This window comes from Oxyura jamaicensis, chromosome 4, assembly GCF_011077185.1.
Source record: "Oxyura jamaicensis isolate SHBP4307 breed ruddy duck chromosome 4, BPBGC_Ojam_1.0, whole genome shotgun sequence".
NCBI classification, from domain to species: domain Eukaryota; kingdom Metazoa; phylum Chordata; class Aves; order Anseriformes; family Anatidae; genus Oxyura; species Oxyura jamaicensis.
Genome location: NC_048896.1, coordinates 55,862,146 through 55,887,931, shown reverse-complemented (window position 1 = coordinate 55,887,931; position 25,786 = coordinate 55,862,146). Strand labels below are relative to the sequence as shown.

The window sequence follows — 25,786 nt, the reverse complement described above, 5'->3', positions numbered from 1 at the left end:
ACATTTATTATCTTGGCTAGGGGTTGTCTAACAGTACCTGAACATATTATAAATGTATGGTGATACAATAGAAAGGTCTAGAGAGTATTCACTACTAATACACATATTCTCCAAGTGTTTATGTGACATTTTTTTGCAAGGGAATCTGTAAAACTTTTTCTGATGTTCTACTTTTAAAACAATTCCTTCTTTTCTCTCTCTCTCTTTCTCTCTCTCTTAAGAACAACCCCCCCACTCATCTTCTGCCCTTGTGTAACTGAAAATGAATCTCAGATTTGTGACATTTTATGGATGCCTATAGATTATTTTGCTTAATTTAAATGACACAAGTATTTCAGGTCTTATTTTAAAATGTATGTGATTTCAAGACAAATGGGTCATCATAAGGACAAAGTCGTTTTCTAGTAGGTTTCATACAGTTAAAAATGAACAACTTAACTATAATGCAAATTTATGTGTTGTGCATATGTGACAACTTTTAACAGAAACACAATAGGCACTACACTGAATGCAAACTAATGTATAAATGTTGAGAAAGCCAACTCAAGCTCTGTATTACACTTAGTCAAAGTGACTTTTCAACAACAACATGACGCATTGAGATGGAGGGCTAGTAGCTATCTTCTGTGCTTTCTAGGATCTGAAGGCTTTTGCCAGTACCTATCCTAACAGCTCAGTGCACATATCGAAGGTATGGTTGCATTCAAGAACTGGGACAGAATGATTTATCACAAAGAAATTTAAGTCACATTTTGTCCTGAATTAAATATCAGTGAGTGAAAAAACACTGATTTAAATCAAGGACCTTTATTTTATTTCAGTTTATATCTCAGTTATTTTCTTAAGAAAAGGTCTTATTTTCTAGTTCACATTACCACAAAAAAAAAAAAAAATAAAATTCAAGTGACAGAAACCTTAACATTAAACATATATGTTCATATTTCTAACCATGACTTAAATGAGTATCTAAAATACTTCTGATGCAGATGAAAAAGGTATAGCTCTCAAAGTAGTGGGTTATTCTTTTTGTTCCAAATGTCTCAGATTTTCTGCAAGACATGGAAGCACCTTTCAAAAAATCAGTTTAGGCATCTGAGTAGGATAAACACCTCACTCATACTGAAATCACTAGGATCAATTAATACTTATCATCCCTTCAACTGACTGCAAGCTTGGGTCTATGGAATGTGACTTTGCTCTGCTCTATGAAGAATTCTGTATGTACTTGGTGTCAAAAAACAATCTTGAAAGTATGGTACATTTTCCCATGTATTTAGAGTTGTTAAATGATAGCCCTTCCAGTCATTTTTTACTCATAGTTTGCAACTAAGAGAGAAGAAGCTCGGTTTCTCTTTTCCAAATAGGTTGCTCAATTTTGAAATAACTATTTCAAATGATAAAAATGTTCTAACAGTGCCTGGTGAACTGAAGCAAAAATAAACTAGAGCAAAACCACAAAGAAATGAAATACTTCTTTCTGGGAAGAGGGTAACTAGCAGCATTTGTTCCATTTTAATGGCTGATAATAATATGTACATTTAGTCAAAGTACTGACATTGTAACTTTTAGAAAGCTCAATCTGGCCTAAAAAAAGGAGAAGTATGTTCCCTTAGGTTATACATATTTCTAAAAAGCAGTACTCTTCAGAAAATTACACTACGAAGAGGACTCAATAATGTAACATTTTGCATTTTTAAATTACTTACCACCTTCTATTATGTTTAGAACTTAATAATGTAAGTCAAAATTTGAAATACAAGCTGAAAAAAATGTTTAGGTATAAGGAACTGATAGCTCTTTAGCTGACAGTTAAAATTCAAAAAATCCATTACAAAGCAAATACTTATCTATACTGATTAACTACAGGGAAGAAATAGTAGAGATGTTATAAACATGAAAATACTCACCTCAGATCTGACAAGCTTTATATGCATTCTCCTTTGCTGAAGATAGAGTTTATCAGGGGGGTATCAGTGTACTACTCTTGGCATTCACAACTGGCTGCAGCTGAAGACAGCAGGTCTAGAGGACTTCTGGTCAGAGCCAACTTTGCTTTTCCTAAATTCTCTGTGCTTCTCTAAATCATTTCAAGAGCATGTATCTAATTTTTAACCTGTAAGGACTCTAATCCTTTCTGATCTGCACATTACAACCTACCCATAAGTTACATACTGCCTGGAGACCAGCAGGGGTTAAAGAAGAGTCAGTATGTTGGCTGTGAAATACCCATTAGAACAGGATTTTCTGCAGCCCTTTGGGTGTACAGAAGCTGTATAAGAAACTTTAATATAAACCCAGATCCATGTTTTCACAAGACGGCTCCTGCATGCCTCAGAACAGGCTCTGATGAAAAACTGTTATTGACTGCCTATACAGGTTTACGACAATGACTGATAAGGTCAGACAGACTATCTGAGATGGTACACAGCAGAGGTAGAGTGGAAGGAATGGACAGTTTGCTTTAGAAAAATCTAAAGGTAAGCGGGGTGAGAGGCCGAGGCCTGGCCACGGGAGGCAGCGCCCGGCCCCTGCAGCCCCTCCAGGATCACCACCAAGCGCCCCGGGCCTTACCTCATGCTCCCCTCACTGCCCGGCCTCCAGCCTTGTTGGGGGCCTGCTTCTGAGACAAAGCCCTGGTCCACAGAGCAGCAGGAGCACCTTGGGGCCAAGTCCCATGCTGGGCTGTGTACCTGGTCCTCACCTCCTCATGCTCCACATGGAGAAACCTAGCAAGGCCCACTGAAATGGTGCTAGGCAAGTTCTTGCACAAGTGTCAAAAACTTGTGTGTGTGTCTTCTTGGAGGAAGAGTCTGTTTCCATAGTTCAGGTACTCAGCCTCTGGAGAAGAGGATTGGAGGAAAAATCAGGGAGCTCAATTAGAATTGTGGATGTTCCTGATTGTACAGAAGGGAAGTGTAAAACTTTTTGGTATACATTTCTCAGCCATACTCTCAGCTATGGTGATTCTCTAGTTTACAAGTCTTACAGAAGGACAGCAGGAAGCACAGTGGAAGAGACTTTAATGCTATCTTGATCCTTGGAAACAAGTGTCTGCATAGACGACAACTGGTTTTGGTTTGGGAGTTGCTATAATCTTTGAAAGTGGCAAGAGTATGCAGATGGGCTAGTTCTGACATGGGATGGCTGTAACACAACCGCACTTTGTCCTGATTTTGTTCTGGGTCCTTCCAGTGTATAAAAAAAGGCACCCAATGCAATCATTACAGCTTTAAAAATGACAGGAATGCTTAGTTAGACAGAGTTGACTAGCTCCTTGGCTTCTTGAGGTCACACACTGAAATGCCTTTATTATTAGATTATTTATTTATTTATTAGATTATTTATTATTAGATAGCATAAATTATATAGAATGTAATCACAAGACCTCAGCAAAGGCCTTCAAACATTTACTCAAGGAAGATTTGGAAGGCAGGTGGCAGCTTAGGATTCATCTGTGAGAATTCACATGAATTTTCCTTACTAGTTTCATTTCATTTTCACCTTGCATTCGGCCAGATGTCTCTTAAGTGCAGCATGCATGATGCCTGTTTTGGCCATAAAACCAGAAGGTGCCATGTTATATGTGAATGGATATATTACTAGTGACTTCTAAATGTGACTTTAGCTATACCAACTATGTGAACCTTACATAGCATTTGAGTGAATTTCTGCCAAAATTAAACTTAGCTATTCTTATAAAGACAAAAAAGTAAATTGGTTTGCAATGTTGTTCTTCTATTTAGGACAAATAAATACCTTCCTCTGCGGGCAAGCAAGCAGTCCTGACTGGAGACACAAAGAAGAGACTATATAAGACAGCAGAACTATGTTGCCTCCAACAAACTAACAAACTAAGTATTTGTTCAGGCAAGCAGTTATTAATATATATATATATATATATATTTAAAGACTGTGATTGTGAGGCAGACAAAATACTATATTAGCTCTTGCTTAGAATGACATAGAATTTATTCCTAGCTTTATAATTCAAAAGTGATGGAAAAAACTTACTTGAACAGGCTATGAGGAAATATTATCTTCAACTTATCCACTTCTTATGCCCACCCACAAGGTAGATATAGCACATTTATGAGAGTAGATACCTACAGCTGAAATGGCTATTTATTTCAGTGGTAACTGCTGAAGGCAGTTGAAAATCAGATGAAAAGAAAACAAATTATATTTTTGACTAATGTGGATGTGAAGATGTGCACTTTAAAATTTGCAAGAAATAGTATTTTTTCTGGCAGATTGCATTATCTGCCAAAATGTTTCTTTTATTTAGAAAGAGTAAACATTAGTCTGTACATTATATTCAAGTTTTTTGATTTAATAGAATTGACAGACTTTTTGCAATATGGTTATAGGTTAAACTTACAACATGAATTTCATCTTAGAGTTTTATATTGTGTCTTATATGAGTGTATCAGAAACATATTATTAATTAGTGTCAACATCTTGCTGTTACTTCTGGCACATCTTTTATGTTACATTTATGAAGTAAGCAATCCAAGAGCGGAGACGTATAATTTTATCCATGAGTTTACTCCTTTTCAGTAATACTGTTTCACAGAGATATATGTAATATAAAGGCAATCAGTGATTTATTTGTGCTTTGCATTACTGCCCATTATTTTATACACAACTGATTTTAACATCCCTATGAACTTCTTTTTTGCAGTCTTTTTCAAAAACACTTTTGTTTAAATGAACATACTGGCTAGTAGACTCACCTTACCCTGTATGAAAAAAAAATCCAAGTTTTCTGGATGAGTGCTGGACAACACTGTTAAGAGCTATGACTACCATTTTCAGATTTTTAGGAGCTCTCATACAGAAACCAGATTAACAAAATTTAGTATTGCTTCAGCTCTTATTAGCTTGTACACACACATAACATCTTTTATTCCTCCCTATATATTCTGGGGTTGGCTGCCAAGAAATTAAGAAAAACTATCACCCATACAAATTTAAGAAACCTCAAATAATGACAACAACTGTGTTGTGATGCATCTCCACTGGCAAAGTGGTTCAGTCTGCAATTTCACAGTTTTTTACATTCCACAAAATACATTCAAAATTTACATGAAAAGGGGAGGTTCCTGTGGCACATGCAAAAGCTTTCCCAATAATCAACTTTCCTGTATCCTAACAGAAGAAAATAAGGATGACTGTTCCTTTGCTATAAGTCTTACTGGTATGTTATTTATAAATGATTTAGATTAATCTAAAGCAGAAATAATTTCCTTTCCAAATTTGTTTGCTTTTCCTATGCAGAAATATGAAACAAATCTATAACAGACATATTTTGTTCTTTCTTTCAATCCTGACACTATTTTGTTTTGCCTATTGATCTGTTTACAATATTCCTTTTGGATGTTTATGTGCTGGTTTCCTCGTTTTTTGATAAATTTGTTTCTCCCAGCTTAAAGTTTTGTTAAATTCTCAGCATCTCCGGAAAAGGAAATAACTTCTTCACCGGTTTCAATAGAGCTAGGGCAATTGACACACATAAGGATTTCATTCTGCTCTTTGAAGAGTAAAAGCAAAGGAAAACAGTACAATATGTACAACTACATCCTGCTTGCTTATCTCAGGATCCAGTACTGTCCAGTAAGAGTATCATAAGACAGGAACATATAACTTTTTTTTTTAAGGTCACAAAATACTGCCTCACTTTACAATTTTGAGAATTGCAATTATCATTTTCAATATTCTATCTGTTCCAGGTATATTACAGATCCCTCTTAGTATATTATATAATTCACAGACTCTGAGCTAAGTACTTTGCTAAGTCTGAGATCTTATTTGTACAGCAGCTGCTCCTTTGGTGACTACTATTGTCTCAGGATTTTTAACTTCTCTACATCAGTATGACAGCCTTTGTTATTTTTTACTTTTAAAGTTCTTTTCTTCAGTACTGTTTTTGTTTTAACATTCTACCCTCTAATTCTGAAAAAAAAAAAAAAAAACCACATCAACCCTATACCTAATTGTATTTTAGTTCCATGTTGATTATTTGTTGCCATGGCATAAAAATATCACAAAAATATTTACAGGGTCTGCCTAGTAACATATATAGATCTGTACATGTTTTGTTAAACAAACTTCAGCACTCACTAGTTCTGCTGGCTCTTTATTTTGTTGTTGTTTTATGCATGCGCTTTACAATCTCTTGTGATGATACTGCTTACTTGTGCAGGAAAGTATACCCTGAACAAAATATCACTACTTTTTGTATATTGCATCCTAAAGGGGTGGGAAGCATAGGGGGAATGGAGTTAAATGGTCATAGCTAACAACCAGCGCTCTATAAATCTGTTTTATGTTGTGCCTTTTACTGACTATGCCATTAACTCAGTCATTTTGACACTATGAACACTTGGGGCTTCTCAATTTATTAATCACACTGCTTATCAGAGAAATCTAGCATTAATGTCATATATGCTTGCACCAGGACAACATTAAGTTGATCTTTCATTATTGAGTGATTAGTACCTTGAGAAGACAGACATTCCGTGGAGGAATTTATAAAGAAAGATGTAATAACTTTCTTTTCTGGCTGGATTTTACCAGCTGGCAAAATATGCTCAAGAGAGATGAACTGGTTGGCAAGGAATAGGTCAAACCCATGGACTAAGTAACATGTTTGTTGTTCTGGTCCCTGACTTCAAGCTGAGACCCCTATTTGAGGCAGAGATATAACTTGAGGATGCATGTGGTCATGGCTTAGGCACTGTTCCGAAATTGACAAATTAGTGAAAGCAGACAAACAAAAAGAAAAGCTCTTAATCTACAGTATTCATACTTAACATTCATCTAGAAATATATAGCTCTAAATATTGGAGCACTTCTATTGGGTTGCATTGCTGCTGTAACTGTAAGTCTCCTTGTAAAGGTATAAAATCATTCTCTGCACCAAGGACAAATTTCCTCTCAGGCCAATAGCTAAGTATAAGATGCATCTTCATAAGACTATGATATAAGTCCCAGGCTTCTAGCATGTTTTGGAAAAAAAAAAAAAAAAAAAAAAAAAAAAAAAAGGCCAAAGGAACATATAACTTCTATTTAACTTCTTACATTTCAAATTCTGACGTTAAAGTTATCGAGTGGAATAGCAAAGACTCTGTGACCTTTTGGGAAGGTTTTCAAGTAGGCATTGCAAACTTTACTTTCTGATTTCTTCACCTGGCATAAGTCCCAGTTAGCAAGAGCATATGGAGAAGGAAATCTTAATGGATGACTGTCAAAAGCAAATGAACAAGTATTCCAGCAAACCAAGAACACATAAATGCATAATTGGTTAAACTGAAAGAGTTTCCTGCCATGCTGATTACTGAGAATACTTTAATTTCCTTTGAAAATCTGTTTGGACACATTACTCACACTTTAGCAGAATAAACTAGATAGAATATTACTCCATCCATGGAAGAGTACGAAGCTATGCATTATGAACAACAAAGCTATAGTTCCTAGGGAAGGGAGGTAAAAGAGAAGGAATCAAATAACAATACTTTTTAAAGAATGCTCAATTTTAAAACAGAAGTTGAAAAAATGCCTTAGTCTGTCTAATTCCAGGTAAATACAAAATTTCTGAGAAAGCACTTTGGCTTTGTGAAATAAAGACTTGAAAATGCAGCAATCTAATCACTGAATCACAGAATTTCTAGGTTGGAAGAGACCTCAAGATCATCAAGTCCAACCTCTGACCTAATACTAACAGTCCCCACTAAACCATATCCCTAAGCTCTACATCTAAACGTCTTTTAAAGACCTCCAGGGATGGTGACTCCACCACTACCCTGGGCAGCCCGTTCCAATGTTTAACAACCCTTTTGGTAAAGAAGTTCCTCCTAAGATCCAACCTAAAACTCCCCTGGCACAACTTTAGCCCATTCCCCCTCGTCCTGTCACCAGGCACGTGGGAGAACAGACCAACCCCCACCTCGCTACAGCCTCCCTTGAGGTACCTGTAGAGAGCGATAAGGTCACCCCTGAGCCTCCTTTTCTCCAGGCTGAACAAGCCCAGCTCCCTCAGCCGCTCCTCGTAAGCCTTGTTCTCCAGGCCCCTCACCAGCTTCGTAGCCCTTCTCTGGACTCGCTCGAGCACCTCCATGTCCTTCTTGTAGCGAGGGGCCCAAAACTGAACACAGTACTCGAGGTGCGGCCTCACCAGAGCCGAGTACAGGGGGACAATCACCTCCCTGGCCCTGCTGGCCACACTGTTTCTTATACAGGCCAGGATGCTGTTGGCCTTCTTGGCCACCTGAGCACACTGCTGGCTCATATTCAGCCGACTATCAACCATCACTCCCAGGTCCTTCTCTGCCTGGCAGCTCTCCAACCACTCATCTCCCAGCCTGTAGCTCTGCTTGGGGTTATTGCGCCCCAGGTGCAGGACCCGGCACTTGGCCTTGTTGAACTTCATGCAGTTGACCTCGGCCCATCGGTCCAGCCTCTCCAGATCCTCCTGCAGAGCCTTCCTACCCTCGAGCAGATCGACACACGCACCTAACTTGGTATCATCTGCAAACTTACTGAGGGTGCACTCAATGCCCTCATCCAGATCATCAATGAAGATATTGAAGAGGACCGGCCCCAGCACCGAGCCCTGGGGAACGCCACTAGTGACCGGCCTCCAACTGGATTTGACTCCATTTACCACGACTCTTTGGGCCTGGCTATCCAGCCAGTTTCTAACCCAACGAAGCATGCGCCAGTCCAAGCCAAGAGCAGCCAGTTTCCTGAGGAGAATGCTGTGGGAAACGGTGTCAAAAGCCTTGCTGAAGTCAAGGTAGACCACATCCACAGCCTTTCCCTCATCCACCCAGCGCGTCACTTTGTCATAGAAGGAGATCAGGTTCGTCAAGCAGGACCTGCCCTTCATAAACCCATGCTGACTGGGCCTGATCGCCTGCTTGCCCTGCAAGTGCTGCGTGATGACTCTCAAGATAATCTGCTCCCTGAGCTTCCCTGGCACTGAGGTCAAACTGACAGGCCTGTAGTTTCCCGGGTCAGTCCTCCGGCCCTTCTTGTAGATGGGCGTCACATTTGCTAGCCGCCAGTCAACTGGGACCTCCCCCGATAGCCAGGACTGTTGATAAATGATGGTAAGCGGCTTGGCCAGCGCCTCTGCCAGTTCTCTCAGTACCCTCGGGTGGATCCCATCCGGCCCCATCGACTTGTGCACATCCAAGTGCCGTACCAGGTCACCAACCATTTCTTCATGGATAGTGAGGGCCACATCTCTCTCCCCATCCCCTTCCACCAGTTCAGGGTACTGGGTATCCAGAGAACAATCGGTATTGCCGCTAAAGACTGAGGCGAAGAAGGCATTTAGCACCTCCACCTTTTCCTCATCTCTTGTAACTAAGTTTTCCCCCGCATCCAGTAAAGGATGGAGATTCTCCTTAGTCCTCCTTTTCGTGTTGATGTATTTATAAAAACATTTTTTGTTATCTTTAACGGCAGTAGCCAGACTGAGCTCCAGATGAGCTTTGGCTTTTCTAATTTTGTCCCTGCACAGCCTCGCGATATCCTTATAGTCCTCCCTAGTGGCCTGCCCACTTTTCCAAAGAGTATAAACCCTCTTTTTTCTTCTAAGCTCAAGCCACAATTCTCTGTTCAGCCAGGCTGGTCTTCTTCCCCGCCAGCTAAGGAATGTTCTAGCTCTCATCCAGACAAGCATTCATGCAAGTGATTCAGTTTACCACTTAGTAATTTCACTGACTTCCTTTCTGGATCAGTAAATACAATGTAGACAAAAAGCCAAAGAGGAAGAGTTGAAGACATCCCTGTAGAACAGCACAGAAGCAGAGACTGACTAAAATAGGCTAAATAGCATGCAAGAAGATGTCTATTGCAGTAGAGAATGAAGATGAGAAACAAGCACAAACAAAACATTGTGTGGCAACAAATAAGACAAAAGCAACACATTGTACGCACACACAAAACAAGAGACAGTGACATGGAAAACCAAGAAGTTAAGGAGGAACAATAATGCAATAGATTGTCAGCAGAGAGGACAGACTGAGGAAGATGATATGACTACAGGGGTAAGGAATGCTGAGTCTAGCCAGAAAGCCTAGAAGCAAAGAGGAAAATGGATGATTAGGAAAAAAACAGCTGTGTGCCAGAGGTCAAGAAGTTATAGATAAATTGAGAGTAGCCAAAAATCAGGTAGGCTAGAATTTGTTGCAATTTTTTTCTCTTTTTGTGTGTGTGTGTGCATAAGTAGTGAAACATTCTTCAAACATTCCAGAATTTTTAAAGAACTGGACATAAAATTGTGGCAGAACATATTGTGGAAGGATGAGCCACCAGCATCATAGGAAATAATTTTTTTTTAAAAAAAAGCTGATGAGCACTGCTAGGAAGATCATGAAAGTGGAGGGAGCATCTCTGTTGCATTGTATAGCTCTGGTGCGATGACCTTGGATGACAGCTAAGTTCCTACCCAGTTGATTGCTCATTCTCTCCACAGCCAGATGTACAGAGGAGAAAAGTGTAAGCACAAAAGAGAGGAAAACTCATGGGTTGAGCTAAGAACTGTCAAATAAGTAAAAAACAAAACAAAACAAAACAAAACAACACCAAAGAACAAGCAATGCAAGAGCAATCACCTACCTACCATCACTGGAGCAATGACCAGCTATTCTCCAAGCAATGGCTATCTCTGAAAAATTCACCCCACCCCTGCTTTTACATGACATTTTTTAAAGCATGAATTTATATGGTATGGAATATCTGTTTGGATATGCTGTCCCAGCTGTGTCCTCTCCCAGAATCTTGCCAACCCTAATGTGCTTGCTGGAAGGGAGGGTGGGGTGAGAAACATAGAAACATGATCACAGCTCTACAGTACAGCATCATACAAACTACTATGAAGAAAATTAAATCCATCCCAACCAGATCCAATGCAACAGTCTAGCAAAATGGAGTCTGAGAGACAACTGTCTACTTATTTATCAAAGAAGGATCCCACTGAAAAAAAAGAGCAGTTGTAGACTGAGGATCTACACATGCACAGTGTACTGAAAGCACATGCACAAATAAAGATGTTGGAGGGCTTGTAGGTTCGGGATATAAAATATCTAACTAAGAATAAAAATGCATAGTTCTTCCCTACAAAGAACAACCTCATGAGTCCCGCAGTTATAAGAATATAATAAAGTGACTCAGCAGGACAATCTTACTTTATAGCAATAAAGTATGGGCATAAGCAATAAAAAATAGTGTACCAGTGTAGATAAAACCAGCTTGCACAGGAACTAAGTTTTCCTAATTATAAATATCACATCTCAAGGAATCACTAAGAAATTTACAAGCAACTCTTAATAAAGAAATTCAGATATGTGGTATGTAAGGAAAGACATAATTTTAACTTTCAGTAATTTCATTTGCTTGTAATTTAAATACTGTATAGAGCTACAAATATTTTCTTTTTACTAATGTATAGTTTTTATGACAGACAAAATGGCGGAATCCGCAGCTGATTTTGCCTTAATAAAGAAAAGTTGTCATTTGCTTATATGTTCATTTCTTTAGGAGAGAAAATAGTACTACTGTGGCTTACATTTTACTCACATTAATGATAAGTACTTCGTTGTAACTTCATGATGGGAAAATTATATATATATATGTTTTTCCAAACAGATTATTTCTGTGCATTATAATTCTCAATTGCATCTTGAAATAATATATATGTATGTACAAAGGCTTTAATACTTATTTTGGCATAGCAGGTTATCAGAATGCAAGCCATAGAAACAAAAACAAAAAAAAAATGAACTGCTTCTTCTGCTTTTCAAAGTCCAAAGTTCATGCCTGTGTAAAACAAGGGCAAGTATTAGTGGTATAATAAAGTTGGTTAATAAGTGAACAGAGTAAGAAATTACAAATAAACACTAGTATAGGGAAAATTACAACAATGTATATTCAAGGCAGAAGAATAATTTGTCAAAGCAAGTAAGTGAGCTAACAATTCTTATGTTGTTGGATAGTAGTGGATGACACATTTAAGAAATTCAGGTAGAATATTGCTCTGAATTGTAGAAAGGAATGTATTAGGTGATCTAATGGACCTTAAAAACCTCTTTCTCTATAAACAAAATTCCCTTTAAAGTATGCATCTATTATACATATATATTTTTTCAATTAGTAAATGTTCTCTTCTGAAAACTAAGTTTTTATTTCAAAAGAGCAACAATTATTTCATTATGATAATATGGTTATCTACTATATTGAAGAAAAATAATGATCAAGAGATCTACATTAATCATTAGAAACAGTTTCCCATTGTCACCATAGTGAGCAAAAGTTATTAAAAAAAAGGAAAGAAATGACAAACTAATGATAACCTTGGCTCATTATTCATTAGATAGTATAATGGATGATTTTCCTTCAACACTTTGTTCTACAGCGTAAATTTGACAATGCATTTGGCCTGGAACTCCCACTGAAATCAGCTTTTAAGGCCTCATAATACTAATTATGAAACACAAAGCTAGAAAGCAAATAAATACAAATTATGGATGCACCATAAGTCCTTCACATTTCATTTATAGCCACCTTATCTATTTTGAGGAAAACTTGCTTGTAAAATGATCAGAATGTTTAACTATTGCAAATAATACTGTTTTTTCAAATTAAAAAAAAAAAAAAAAAAAAAAACAGGATATATTTTAAGTACTGTCAAATCAAATCAAAACAAATAGCATGCAGATAAAAAAAAAGAAAAAGGTTTTGTTTTATTTACAAGAAACGTGACAAACATCACATCAAACAATGCTAACTGCAGAAAGGTTGCATCTTTTCTGTCATACTGTAACAAAATCACTTAGTGTTTTTGATAACAGTGAAGTGGCGCGTACTTCTTTAATATTGCAGTCATATATTTGTATATTTGTTGTATTATTACTTAATATTTTGGTTTTAATATTCACATATTTTAGATTTGCATTTGATGTGGAAATATTAACAGGTTGAGCTTCATTTTTAGACATCATTTGTTTAAAGATAACTGAAATAGTTCAGAAGACGGATGCGGTATTACTTGATCTGGACATACTTTAATTTAAATCATCTAACTTATCATTCATTTACGTTTTTCTTACACAACAGATTTTGAACACAAAAGTGATATAAGAGTCTGGTACTGTTTTCCATTACTGAGTGTGGAAATTTATGTGATGACTAGGTAACTATGCTATTTCTGTGAAACCTGTGGGTTTTGGAAGCAAAATAATTGAAATGTTTTTAGAACTTTTTCTATTTAAAACAGTAACAAATATTTGTTACAGAGACTCTTCAAAAGTGTCCTGGAACACATAAATATTTTCCTAATTTTGCCACTATATGCTTTTATAAGTTAAACAGCTTGCAGCAAGGTGACTGGTCACAAGTGGTGTTCCCCAGGGGTCAGTGTTGTCCTCTTTAATATCTTTATTGATAAGTTGGAAGAGGGAATTGAGTGCACCCTCACTAAGTTTGCAGATGACACCAAGGTGGGGAAAATGTCAGTCTGCTAGAGGGTAGGAAGGCCCTGCAGAGGAACCTGGACAGGTTGGGTCGATGGGCAGAGGCCAATGGGATGAGGTTCAACATGGCTAAGTGCCATGTCCTGCACTTCGGCCACAACAATCCCATGCAGTGCTACAGGCTTGTGGGAGAGCGGCTCGAAAGCTATTACAGAGGAAAAGGAGCTGGGGGTGCAGATGCTTGCCTGAACATGAGGTGGCAGCGTGCCCAGGTGGCCAAGAAGGCTAACGGCATCCTGACTTGTATCAGGAATAGTGTAGCCAGCAGGAGCAGGGAGGTGATCGTCCCTTTGTATTCTGCCCTGGTGAGGCCGCACCTTGAGTACTGGGTTCAGCTTTGGGCCTCTCACTACAAGAAGGACATCGAGGCCATGGAGCGTGTCCAGAGAAGAGCTATGAGGTTGGTGAAGGGCCTGGAGCACAAGTCCCGTGAGGAGTGGCTGAGGGAACCGGGGTTGTTTAGTCTGGGGAAGGGTAGGCTCAGGGGAGACCTTATCGCTCTCTACAACTGCCTGAAAGGAAGGTGTAGGGAGCTGGGGGTCAGCCTCTTCTTGCAGATAACTAGTGACAAGACTAGAGGGAATGGCCTCAAGTTGCGCCAGGGGAAGTTCAGGTTGGAAATTAGGAGACATTTCTTCTCAGAAAGAACAGTAAGGCATTGGAACGGGTTGCCCAGGGAAGTGGTGGAGTCACCATCCCTGGGGGTGTTTAAGGAAAGGTTGGACATGGTGCTTAGGGATGTGGTTTAGTGAATGACATTGGTGGTAGTGTGATGGTTGGACCAGGCGATCTTGAAGATCTTTTCCAACCTTAATGATTCTATGATTCTAAGTTAGCTGCAAACCTGACAATAGATTTTTTTTTTTTTTTTAACTACGTTCAATTTTTAAATATGCGCTTGTAAATTACTGTGTAAATAAAGCACAGGTAAAGAAACATAATTTGAGCTAGTTAAAAGTATTGCACAGATGATAAGAAATTAAACTTTGGACAAAAAAGCATAGCTGCAGATAATTAACCTAGCTCTGTGAAGGAGCTGTATCAGCTTAAATTAAAGGGCTTATGATTCTGGAACAAAGTTTCCTAGGCTGTGCACAATGAGACAGTCAATGCACAGCTCAGACCTCCTCATTTCCAGTTGTCCAACTCCACTGAAAGAATTCATAACTGCTTGAATCACTTCCCAGTATTAGAGGTACATATAGTATGTGTAACAGTATATAGACATACTGTATATGAACAGCTTATTTAATATCTATACATATAAGTACAGCTCTTGGTGTATGTATATGTAGCATTTCATATACACGCAACCACAATTTTGTAGGTAATGTTATTACTGTAGGTAATTTATCAAATTTGGGTGGAAGTAGGTAGCCAGGGGAAAGATCTGCAGGACAGAAAACAAAAGAAGAGATCTTTAATATCATCCCTACATTAAAATGCAGCCTGCAGTATGGACAAATAGAGAAACATGAAGCCCAGGATGAGTTAGGGTTTTTGTACTTTGACTTCAGTATCTGATTTTATACTGACTGTTTTGTAAACTGATTACACACATCTGCAAGCTATGAATCAGTTTGTCTTCAATCTACACTCAACAGGTAGTCTTGTCTTGATTGGATGTCTTGTCAAATTGGTTAATTGAGTCAGCAGTAAATAAAATCCTGTGAAATCAAATTGTGGTGAGCTATCTTCTTGGTTATATCTTTCAGAAAACACACCTGAAAAGTATTTGTCTACAACACCATATGTATCTTCTTCTGAACAGCCATTTATTTTTCCTTTTGAAGAATAAGACTGGACTGACCATCTTCTTCCTATGGTAACTACAAAGTTAATGTAAATTAGATAGAGAACACAAATGATCTATTTTTACTATTACAGCTACTACTTGCAATTGCCTCCAGTTGCTTTAGAAAGTGGATTCTCTCCTGCCATGTTATGCAGTCCTGCAGTGCTTTTTAGGCCATGGTCCCTAACCTTATTCTTTATTTCTCTTATTAGGCTTAGTTCAGTCAAGAATGCACCTTGGCCCTTACCTCCATCATAACCCTCAAGTTGCTCAAATTGTTGCAATTAAAGACCTCCATCAATTGCCATATGTCTTTGCAATGAAAAAAAAAACAACACGCACAAACACACACACACACAAAAACAAAACACAAGTGAACATGTTAAAATGTGTATGCTGGTTTATGTATATTAGATGCTTCCTTCCATTCTCACTGTTTCCTGTGTTAGAAAACCAGCCCTGATTCTACTGCCTACATGTCCTCCTCACTGTGCCCCTTCAATCAAATCTCTTTGCTAAGGTCTGATATTAAGAAAAAAAGCAGCAAATGTCCTCTGATTCTTGTTATAATATTTTTTTTTTCTTTCTCAAAAATCTTGTAATTTTTGAGCCTTTGTTTAAGGCTTAAGTGTTTAATAGCTTCTTGTTTCAAACTAACTGCCCAAAACAATTAGTTGTCTTTCTTTCCCTATACTGCCTTTTATTAGTTATAGTACAGCAGTATTGAAAGGGATCCAAGTTAAGGATCCAAGCAGGGAAACATTAAAACCACAGTTCACAGTCCAAAAATCTTCCAAACGAGAAGAAAATTTTCCTTCCACCCTTTAGTGGTTCACTTCTTGTAAAATTCTATCTATAGTAGGAGAAAGCTTTCCTGTACACACACATAACAAGCAAACAAAACACATATAAAAGGGCTAAAGATATAAATTCCATAGTAGGAGAGGGTGAAAAACTCAGTATTAGAAACCTAGAAATCTGTAATTTTGGAGGATATGTGGCTCTGTGATGCATGCTTTATACATCAGTAGATTTTATGATTTATAAAATGTACTTGGCCCACACATTACCATATATATAACAACATATCTTTAGTATATGAATAATCTGTTACTCTTTTTTCAGCAGAAACAATGTGTGTACCTACTACTTAGCCTAGTGGTCACTGTTTTTCTTCTGGTCTAGTGCTTATATACCAAAGACAGAGGCAGATCACTGCAAGTGGACAGAAGTTCTGAAAGATTTGGAGCAGATCAAGACATCCGAAGTAAGTTCATTAAAAAGTCAACATTTCATATAAACATAGGAGCAGACATAATTAATCATTTAGCACAGTACTCGGTTAAGAGTGTCAGTAGCAAAGGGTACAAAATGGGATGTTTGTATAGTATGTTTTGTGGGTGGAAGCGAGGGGGAGTAGAAGATTGAAGGGCACTAGAAGTGAACAAATATGGTAGATTCTAGAATTAAATATTATTTTCATTCTCTTTTTTGAATATTTTATTTGATTAAAAAAAAAATAAAATTAGTTGGGTAGAGCAAGAAGAACCATTTCCTAAGGAAAGGAGAAGAAGGCATGGGAGTTAGTTCCTTCTGAAAACGTACTAGCAGAACTCAATTCTGATGAGCTTCCTCACAGTGAAGCCCATTCTGCAGGTTACTAGATCACTAAGATTCCTGACTTACTGACTCCCAGTACTTGGCTTGATTGACCCTTTCAACTTGGAGCTAATCCATGTCTCTAGTATTTGCTTTATCATCTCTAAAGTCTGCTAGTTATTGCTCATAATTCTAACTTTCATATTCTTTTAGGACATTGATGTCAGTTTATATACTGCAAACACAGATGAGGATGTAAGTAAAATTAAAATTTAACCCAAACTGGTCTAATATGGTAGCTTCATTTCTTTACTAGCAATTTTCTCCTAAGGTAGCCTTGGTCTAATTTGAGAAAAATTTCAGAAACCTGATCATTTGCCTTGGAAGTAGTTCTATTACCTAAATTACTTATGATAGACTGTGTAAACTGGTATTATTTTTACTGAATTACCTGCTATTAAAATTAATCAACTAAAAGGGATGATGGAAAAGGAACTTACCAAAACAAACACTGAACAATAATGTTGGTATTTATTTGTAATTTGAAAAGGGAAAAGAGTGACAAAATAAATAGTTCCTGAGATTATTATTTAACACCATGCACTACAATATTACAATAAGAAAATACGGGAGAAGTGTCATATGGAAAGTAACTGTCAACATCTGCTAGTACATTTCTCTGCTTTTGCAATTCCTTATCTTAGCAGCAAATACTAGGTAATATCAAGGATTTGGCTTTCTAACAGCTAGAGATTATAATTAAACCTGAAATCAATAAACTTTTCTTTTTAAAAAAAAAAAATATAATTCTTAACCCAATCATAGAAATCTGCCTAAAATACAATCATACTAAATGCAATTTCTGTAAATTAATGCCTGAAGAGACTATCTCATAATCTGTTATTGTGGAACTCAGTCAGCACTCCAGGGGACACATAAAGTCCACCACGAAAATGAATCAAATCAATACCCCACTTCTAACAGTCATTTTTGGTATAGCCCTGGTGGAACATAAGCTGAATTCTTCGCTGTGGCAATGCTGGTAGCCTCCTCCTGAGAAACTGCCTTTCCTGGCAGCATACAAATTCATACAACGGCTATGCCAACTACACACAATACATGACTTCCTGTACATAAGAAGTTAACAAGAGATTTCCTAGAAATAATAAACTTACTTACTACATCAGCACAGCATAGTCTCAGTGTGCATGTGGAATACAGTAAATTTGATGTGTTCAGCGGACCTGGCAAGCCTGACAAGGCACAGAGTCTAATGTACCTGTGCAGTTAGCTCTGTACGTTATGGGAAACACAGTCACAAAACATGCATGTCCACACCTGCTCACCCATTCCCTTAACTGAAATGAAGTTAATTCCCTTAACTAAATACAGAAGTTAATGGACTGTAAAAGTGAATTTATTAGCTGGTAATGTCAGGAAGATTTTCTTAAAGTGGGAAGGCCTGATGTGAAAGCCATAATACCTGGGGCTTGTTCTTGGCAATGGAGAAATCAGTTCCTGTTCTTTTTTTTTTTTTTTTTTTATTTAGAAATTAATTCATTTTTTTTTTTTTTTTTTTTTTTTTTCTTTATTTGTGTAATACAAGTAATTGTTTGTTTGTTTGTTTCTCTCCTTATCCATTCTTAATTATTTTGAATTAAGATCTCTGAATAAAAGTGCTAGAACTACTAAGAACAATACTAATTTAATTCCATTACTGTTAATTGTATTCCAAATTCCTAGCCTGATTAATTGTTTTCCTATTTTCTTCATCAAGACACAAAGTTTCACTTCATCCTAGGAAACTGACTGGTTTATATATTAGTTCTCTGAATCTATCTTTACAGATATTTGAAGGTATTTGAACAGTAAGAAGAGATATCCAGTAAATAAAAATCAGCTACTTCTTGATAAATTATATTCTACATTCAGGTATTCCATTTTAACATTAAAACTACTACAACTTTTTTTTTTCTTTCTTCAGAAAGAATGCCAAGAACCTATAATGAGATGCTTTTTCTTAGAGATGAAAGTGATTCTTCATGAATGTTATATAAAAAATTGTAGTAAAACACAGGATGTATTCAACATATTGAAAAATGGAAATGCAAGCTTTAAAAATAATGGGGTAAGTAGTACCAACAGTCTGTGGAAAAAAAGAGTTTCTTCAGTAGCAGAAATTTTGGTTTTCGTGGGTATGCACAAGGTGAGATGGTACATATGAAAGCAAAAGGGGAATCAGTAACCCAAACATACAATAATGAAAAGGCTACACATACAAAAATGAAAGACCAGAATTCAGTGATTTTTATAAAACCACTTCTAGGATTCCTATCAACAAAAATACTTGTGACTGGGCACACATGCATACGTCAAAATGTTTGACTGTGTATGTATAAATGTTTGTAACTTCAGTATCTAAAGTCACTTATGTTGAGACACATACAGAAAAGTGTCCTAATTTTCAAAGAGATAGGCAAATCGGATCTCTCACCGAAGCGCTGTGTCTTTGCAAGATGATGCTATACAAGAAGCAAGCCAGGAACAAAACATGAGTACCTTGGGAGACTCCAGCAGTGCTTTCTGTAGTAATTGGCTGCATTGGAATTATTCACAGAAGTTCTCTATCTGAACAAACAGATCAGGTATCCTGCTTTACTATCACATTTTTTTTTTTTTCAGTTGAGTTCCACAACATCAAAAAAATGTAAAGAATGTGAAGAATATGAAGAAAAAAGTTTTACAGAATTTATACAGAATTTCGTAAAGGTTATACAGAAGGAATGCAAATAATACACTGACCACAAGAGACAAGCTGGGAACCAAGACTGTTCAAGAAACATGCCTCAAAGAAATTAGATTATCACCAACAATAAACTGAAAAGAACTTCACTTCTAGTGCTACTTACATACAATAAAAAAAAAAAAAGAATAAAATCTCTGTAATGCATGTGTTCATAATTTAATATGTTCAAATAATATCACTTATGAAATATATATGGAAGGAAATTAAGATTTTTTTTTTCCCTGTACTTAAGATGTCTTTATTTCTTGCTAAGGCCCCTGGAAAAAAAACTTTGCCTAACTTACCAGCCTTTCAGTGAAATTTTCTAAGATGGTCTTAGGATATCTGCAGTGGGAACCTTCCTGTGAACATCAGTCCAGAGATGACTGAATGGAGTTTCAGAGAAAAGCTCTTCTTTTATTATCACTAATATAAAATGATCCTATCCTATTAGAGCAATTGGCTATAGTTATTTCTGTTAGCTGAAATTTATAATTTTACTGTGTTCCCCAGAAGATCTTAGCTCATCTCTTGTTTTTGTTGTTAGTCCTGTCTGACAGTTTTCCTTGCCTTTTTTTTTTTTTTTTCTTTTCCTATTAGTGTTCCTTCAGTGAACTACTGTCAAAAAACAAGTTGAGGCCCATTTTTCCTACAAGTCTATTGGCTCTCTCATATTTTTATTCCTATTATGGTAGTTAAACCAAGTTAGTTGCTTTACCTATGACTTCAAACTCAAAAACTTTGAGCAACCTGGTCTAGCGGGAGGTGTCCCTGACCATGGAAAGGGGACTGGAATTAGATGATCTTTAAGGTCCCTTCCAACCCAAACCAATCTATGATTCTATGAAAGAGAATGGTAGTAGCTGCAAGTCTGCAGCTGATGGTCCGGTTTGTCCAGGCAGAAACAGCTAACTCATTAGACTTGATAGATGGTATGTCTCCATTCAAATCCCCTTTTAAGGGGTTAATAGAAGTGTTCACTGATGATAGTTTAATATAGAAATGAGATCTTTGTGAAAGCCAGAATCATGAATGGTAGTGGAGAAAGGCAAATTCTGAAATGCAGCTACCTCTTTTATTGGGAGATTTTCTGTTCTGGGGCAAATGTAACTCTGAAAGGGGGATTCTTTGCCAATGCTGAAGTAGCTGCTGTGGGCTCAACAGCAATTTCAGATTATCCATTTTAGTTCATATAGCTATGTGAGAAAAAGAACAGCTGGAAACATACTTCAGGATCCATTCATAGTCTACAAGCAAAAGCTTGGAGACACAATGAACATTTGAGTGAGTCAGCACTATGTGCAGTGCTATCACTTAAAAAGGAATGCAAATAGTGTATTCATTATATGTACCAACAGGCATTTTATGTAGCTATAGCAGTGTCTCAGCTGCTTCAACCAAGTTCCAAAGTTTAACGGAACTAGCGTGGAAGCCAATATAGTGTATGTCAACTTAATCTCAAAGTAACAGTCACTGTTCTTTGCATTTTTCCTGATGCAGCTTTCTGAAGAAGGCAGAGATTTCAACATTCAGCTTTTTTTTTTTTTTTTTTTCTTTTTTTAGCTAAATTAAGTACAGCACCTGATAAATACATAATAATAACAGAAATGTGGCTGAGTTACCACTGTGTACATGTTTTGCCCGTTACATTTTTAAGTACTAAGGAGCTGTTCCATTGTTCAGTACTAGTGACTCTAAGTAGGAATTACAGACATGAAGGTGCAGCAGATCATAGGGATTCAAGTGACTAAACTGGAACAGAACATAAACCTCCTATGACACAACAGCATCAGTGAATATTTCTGGAAGTATTATCTACTTTATTAGCAAGATAAAAGACATTTAAACACAAAATTATTGCCTAGTAGGTTAGAGACTCCAGGTAAACTCACTTGTAAAGAGGTATGCTAGATTGGCTCTCCTACAACACATAGAACCAGATTATCACATAGCTACACATTCAGAGATCCTAGATTATATGTACAATTGCTAGTCAATTCATTTACCTAGACACCTGCATCACAAATACTGTGCTTCTACTGTCAACCCACACTAAGTACCCTCTCATTCTTGTGAATCTTTTCTGCTTCCCATCCTTTCCCATTTTAATGTGGGCAACAACACAAGAGGATGGCTATTAATGTTTTGTTGCATTTCTCACAGAGATAATATGGAGCAAATATATAGGAACAATATGATAATCATACAATATTTTATCACAGCAGTTTGCTATCTGTGCCATAGGTAAAACTGAGAAACTATCCTATTTAAAAGTTGCCTTTCCTAGCTTACCTAAGATCCATATACTTCCTTCAGTTCACTTGAAATCTGTATTCTTGGAGTAAGACCAAACATATTAGCCCTGCCAGCTTGGGATATTTTGCATCATTATTTTTGCAACGTTTTCTCTCCAGCCCCCCAAATCCCTAATATTTCTCGTAATTGATAGAATCTACTATGTTTTTGAACAGTATACAGACAAATCAAATAATACTTTTGGTCAATCTCCAAACATTAAGTCACTAATATTTATCCAGTTAGTACTACATGGAACTCCCCAGTCCGCTAAGGCCACAGTACTGAACAACAGGTGTTCATCATCATCAATTATGACAGCCAAGAACAACTTCTCTTTAACCTTAATTGTGACTTTTTACATCACATTTTGCAAGAATCTTTTATACTCACAAGATAACAAATGATTGATCTGGGTTTTCTTTGGCAAGCTTGCTACAATTAATTCAAAGATAATTAAATCATCATGGATAATTTCTGCAACTTTTTTTCTGTTACAAGTTCCCTGCTTACGTGTATTATTTGACTTTTTACATTTCTAACCGATGTCTTCAGACAGTGTTTCTCTCTCTTAGATTTGACAGTCTTCTTAGTTGTAGGTATGAGGCATTTGGATAACGTAACTTATCCAAAATCCCTTGGATGTACTGTATTTTTATCACTGACATAATTCCTTTTTAGGACCTCAGTCTCTAGTATTTTACAACACTAATAAATTATGAAGATCTACCTTGGGAAACTTAGAACTCATAGCATTTCCTAAGTTGCTTTGAAGTTTTAAGTTATCCAGCTATGACATATAAAGTAGCAATGTTAACTAACTGTTGCCTTAAAGATGTGTTTTTGTTTGTTTGTTTGTTTGTTTGTTTGTTTTTCTTTTGTAGTTGGGTGGTTTGGCATTTTAATGTCATGCCCTGTCTTCATCCCTCCCCCAACACCCCCAATCTCCTGGGATCTCCTGAAGGCAGTGATAATTCTGGACAGTCAATGTTTTGCCTCAGCTTTGGTGAAGCAATCCCAAGCAGATAAACTTACACCAAGCAAACATTAATTATTTCAGTGGGTGGAACACAAGCTTTTCCAGCAGAGTACCTGTAACAGTGCCTCCATGGTTGAGAGACTGACAGTAAGACCAAGCTATTGAAATGATGCCTTATCCTCATTAATGCAGGAAAAAGGACAATCTCAAACAGCCAAGGGCTCCTGAAACAGTTATTTGGAAGTCATAATTTCTGACTCTGGGAAGTGGAGCTTCTAGTAGCTCCTTAGCAGTTGAGTAGGATGGTGATGATAGCTGTCAGGCTACCATAGAACATGGTAAATGAAATAGTAATTTCCAAAGTTCTGCTCTGATGACTTATCAAAGACCTCTATGACTTTACAAAAAAAAAAAAAAGGGTAAATAATTATTCCCTGGTCCTAAGACCAACTGGCACAGCACAGCTTACTTGGGAGCAGCCGCATAACTGAATGAATTCGCTGCTATTGCCAGAAAGCAAGGAATATTTTTAAGCTCCAGTGATATAAAGGGACAGAAAAATGATAGCAAGGATATGATATAAGGAGTAACAAGGAAAGGGTGAAGGTATAGAAAGGTATAGAAGGTATAGAAAGTATCACATCCCTCCCACCACCACCACCCTGGTCCTGGTCCTGTAAGTTACTGTATTACTGAATATTAAAGCTGACAAGATTTGGGACTTAAACACAAATATCTGTGACTCCTCTCATTAAACTGTTAGCTACATCCTTCCAAGCCTGCAAATCATGACTGAAATGCCCATTCCACCGTAACAAGGTGTACCATATGTTAAAATGAGAGCTTCTTTTCTTCCTGCCTACATATGAATAGCATTTCAACAGCAAATTATCTTAGTAACTGATCTGTAACTACTAAAGGTACTCTATAACCACCACAATTGACAAAACCCTAAGAAATTTAGAAATAAAAGAGTAACAGAGCTATTTCCTTGACTGAATATCATGTCCATGAATGCAGAGATTAGCAAATCTCAAGCTTCTCAGAAGTAGGGAGTAAGAATTAAGGATCATATACACTCAGACACTGTTTTTATCAGCAACCCATACCATGAATACTTTTGTTTGTAAGAAATATAGAAGAAGATAAGGCTGTACCCTTGCCCCACAGTGAAATGTTTTCTTGCTTCATGCAAAAAAAGTCCTCTGTATGTGCTTTATTTTACAGCCTTCTTCTACTTAAGGGTGTTACACTTCATTTTGCTCTCATTAAACACCCAGACTACACTCATCTCCAACCTAACTGCTTTCAACAGCAAGTCTACCCTAGGTTCTGCAGCTGAAACAGCACTGGAAAGACATTAAATCTCTTGAGATACGTTTCCATTCCTTTGTTCTCATCATGTGCATCCCCATGGAAGAAAAAAGTTCACTCTATTCCAGCACAGTGTAGTTCTTCTGGTCTGTGTCATTCTCTCTCTGCTAAACTGCTCTAATTAAGTTCTCCAACATTCACAGCAGCTACAACTGAGACAAATTCAGCATAAATATTTGTCTTGTGAAAGCTGTAGTACTTGAAGTTGTCTGCATATTTTTGGTCATCAGAGTTTGAGTTTTGCTGAACCAGCCATTCCAGAAGGGTATGATTATACCTCCAGGCAACCCTAACTCGGCATTAAAATTTTCTGTTAATAAACTACGGTGTAAGATCAATTATAAGTACAGTTATATGAAATAGATCTTACAATTATTTGGAAGAGCACAACAAAAAGCCTTACAAAAACATTTTGTCCTCCAAAAAGGCAAAATAATGCTCACCTATTTTTAACTCCTCATATGCTGCCAGAAAGTCTTCCAGACCAGTTTTTGCACAACATTTGGGACTCTGAGACATATGCTGGAATTTGAACAGTACAGCTGGACAACATTTCTGCAAGGAAAAAATGTTTACTTCAAAAAATATTTGCTCACAACTGTTGCTGTGACACAAACATATCCAAGAGAGCTCAGAAATCTATTCAGGCTAGAGATCCTTGTTAGCTCTTTCCTTGTTGTAAGCAGACTTGCATGTCAAATTATTTTTTACTTGAAAATAGTTTCTATCAGAGAATTTTATCTTTAGATACAATCTTTTAAACAACTTAAGTTACAGCTTTATTGTAAGACTACTGATGTCTTGTGAAAAGTATTCCTTTGACAAATGAATGTCAAAAACTGTGTAATGAAGTAGTTTAAATTTTTCTTATGTCCCAGGATAATACTGTGTGGGGATACTAGTACACACAAAGAGTATATAGACTACATTCTCATGCTTTCTCAGTACTTCAGGGAAATTTAGTGTTTTTTTCTGCATTCCAAAAAGAATTACTGGAATTTTCAAGTTTCACTGTGTAAAAAAATACAACCAACTTAAAGGTAGTCTGAAATGGCTCTCTGTTAATTAACCCAGCAAAATCAGCTCAACATCATAAATCTTGGCTATGTCTAAAGTGACTAAGCATTTTACAGAACACATTCTCTGTAACATAAAACTACAGACTTTAAAATACAGGGCAGCCTTTCTATGCAATTTTATTTTCAAGATTGCTCAAACACTATCTGATATGTACCTTTAGCAATAATTTTACAAACAAATGTACAAACTCATTCTTCCTTTGCAAATAAAACCAACTTTATGTTTGAGATTGCTTATTTTTTTCCTTGATGAAGAACTGAAAGCTTCTTTTGCCTAAAGTCAGAGAGTTGAGTCAAAACATATACAAGTAATTTCAGAACTGAGGGAGCTTTTTGCCTCAT

General features: G+C 37.0%; 1 protein-coding gene and 1 long non-coding RNA gene across 5 annotated transcripts in view; one reads left to right on the top strand and one right to left on the bottom strand.

Annotated features, from left to right (window-relative positions):
* IL15 (interleukin 15) overlaps positions 1 to 19,874 on the top strand; it is a 39,670-nt gene extending 19,796 nt beyond the window's left edge. For 3 of the 4 annotated variants that reach the window (XM_035323461.1, XM_035323460.1, XM_035323462.1), the window contains 5 exons: positions 15,254 to 15,363; positions 16,519 to 16,600; positions 17,146 to 17,187; positions 18,917 to 19,053; positions 19,611 to 19,874. In XM_035323461.1, coding sequence (XP_035179352.1) covers positions 15,254 to 15,363; positions 16,519 to 16,600; positions 17,146 to 17,187; positions 18,917 to 19,053; positions 19,611 to 19,725 — 486 coding nt within the window. In that variant the 3' untranslated portion in view covers positions 19,726 to 19,874. The remainder of the gene's footprint in view (positions 1 to 15,253; positions 15,364 to 16,518; positions 16,601 to 17,145; positions 17,188 to 18,916; positions 19,054 to 19,610) is intronic. The other variant, XM_035323463.1, reaches the window with a different exon arrangement.
* The window catches only part of LOC118165455, a 77,297-nt gene that overhangs the window by 12,959 nt on the left and 38,552 nt on the right, over positions 1 to 25,786 (bottom strand). Inside the window, exons 3-5 of the long non-coding RNA XR_004750049.1 lie at positions 24,809 to 24,920; positions 11,728 to 11,826; positions 2,572 to 2,836 (exon numbers count right to left, since the gene is read on the bottom strand). This is a non-coding gene — a long non-coding RNA (uncharacterized LOC118165455). The remainder of the gene's footprint in view (positions 1 to 2,571; positions 2,837 to 11,727; positions 11,827 to 24,808; positions 24,921 to 25,786) is intronic.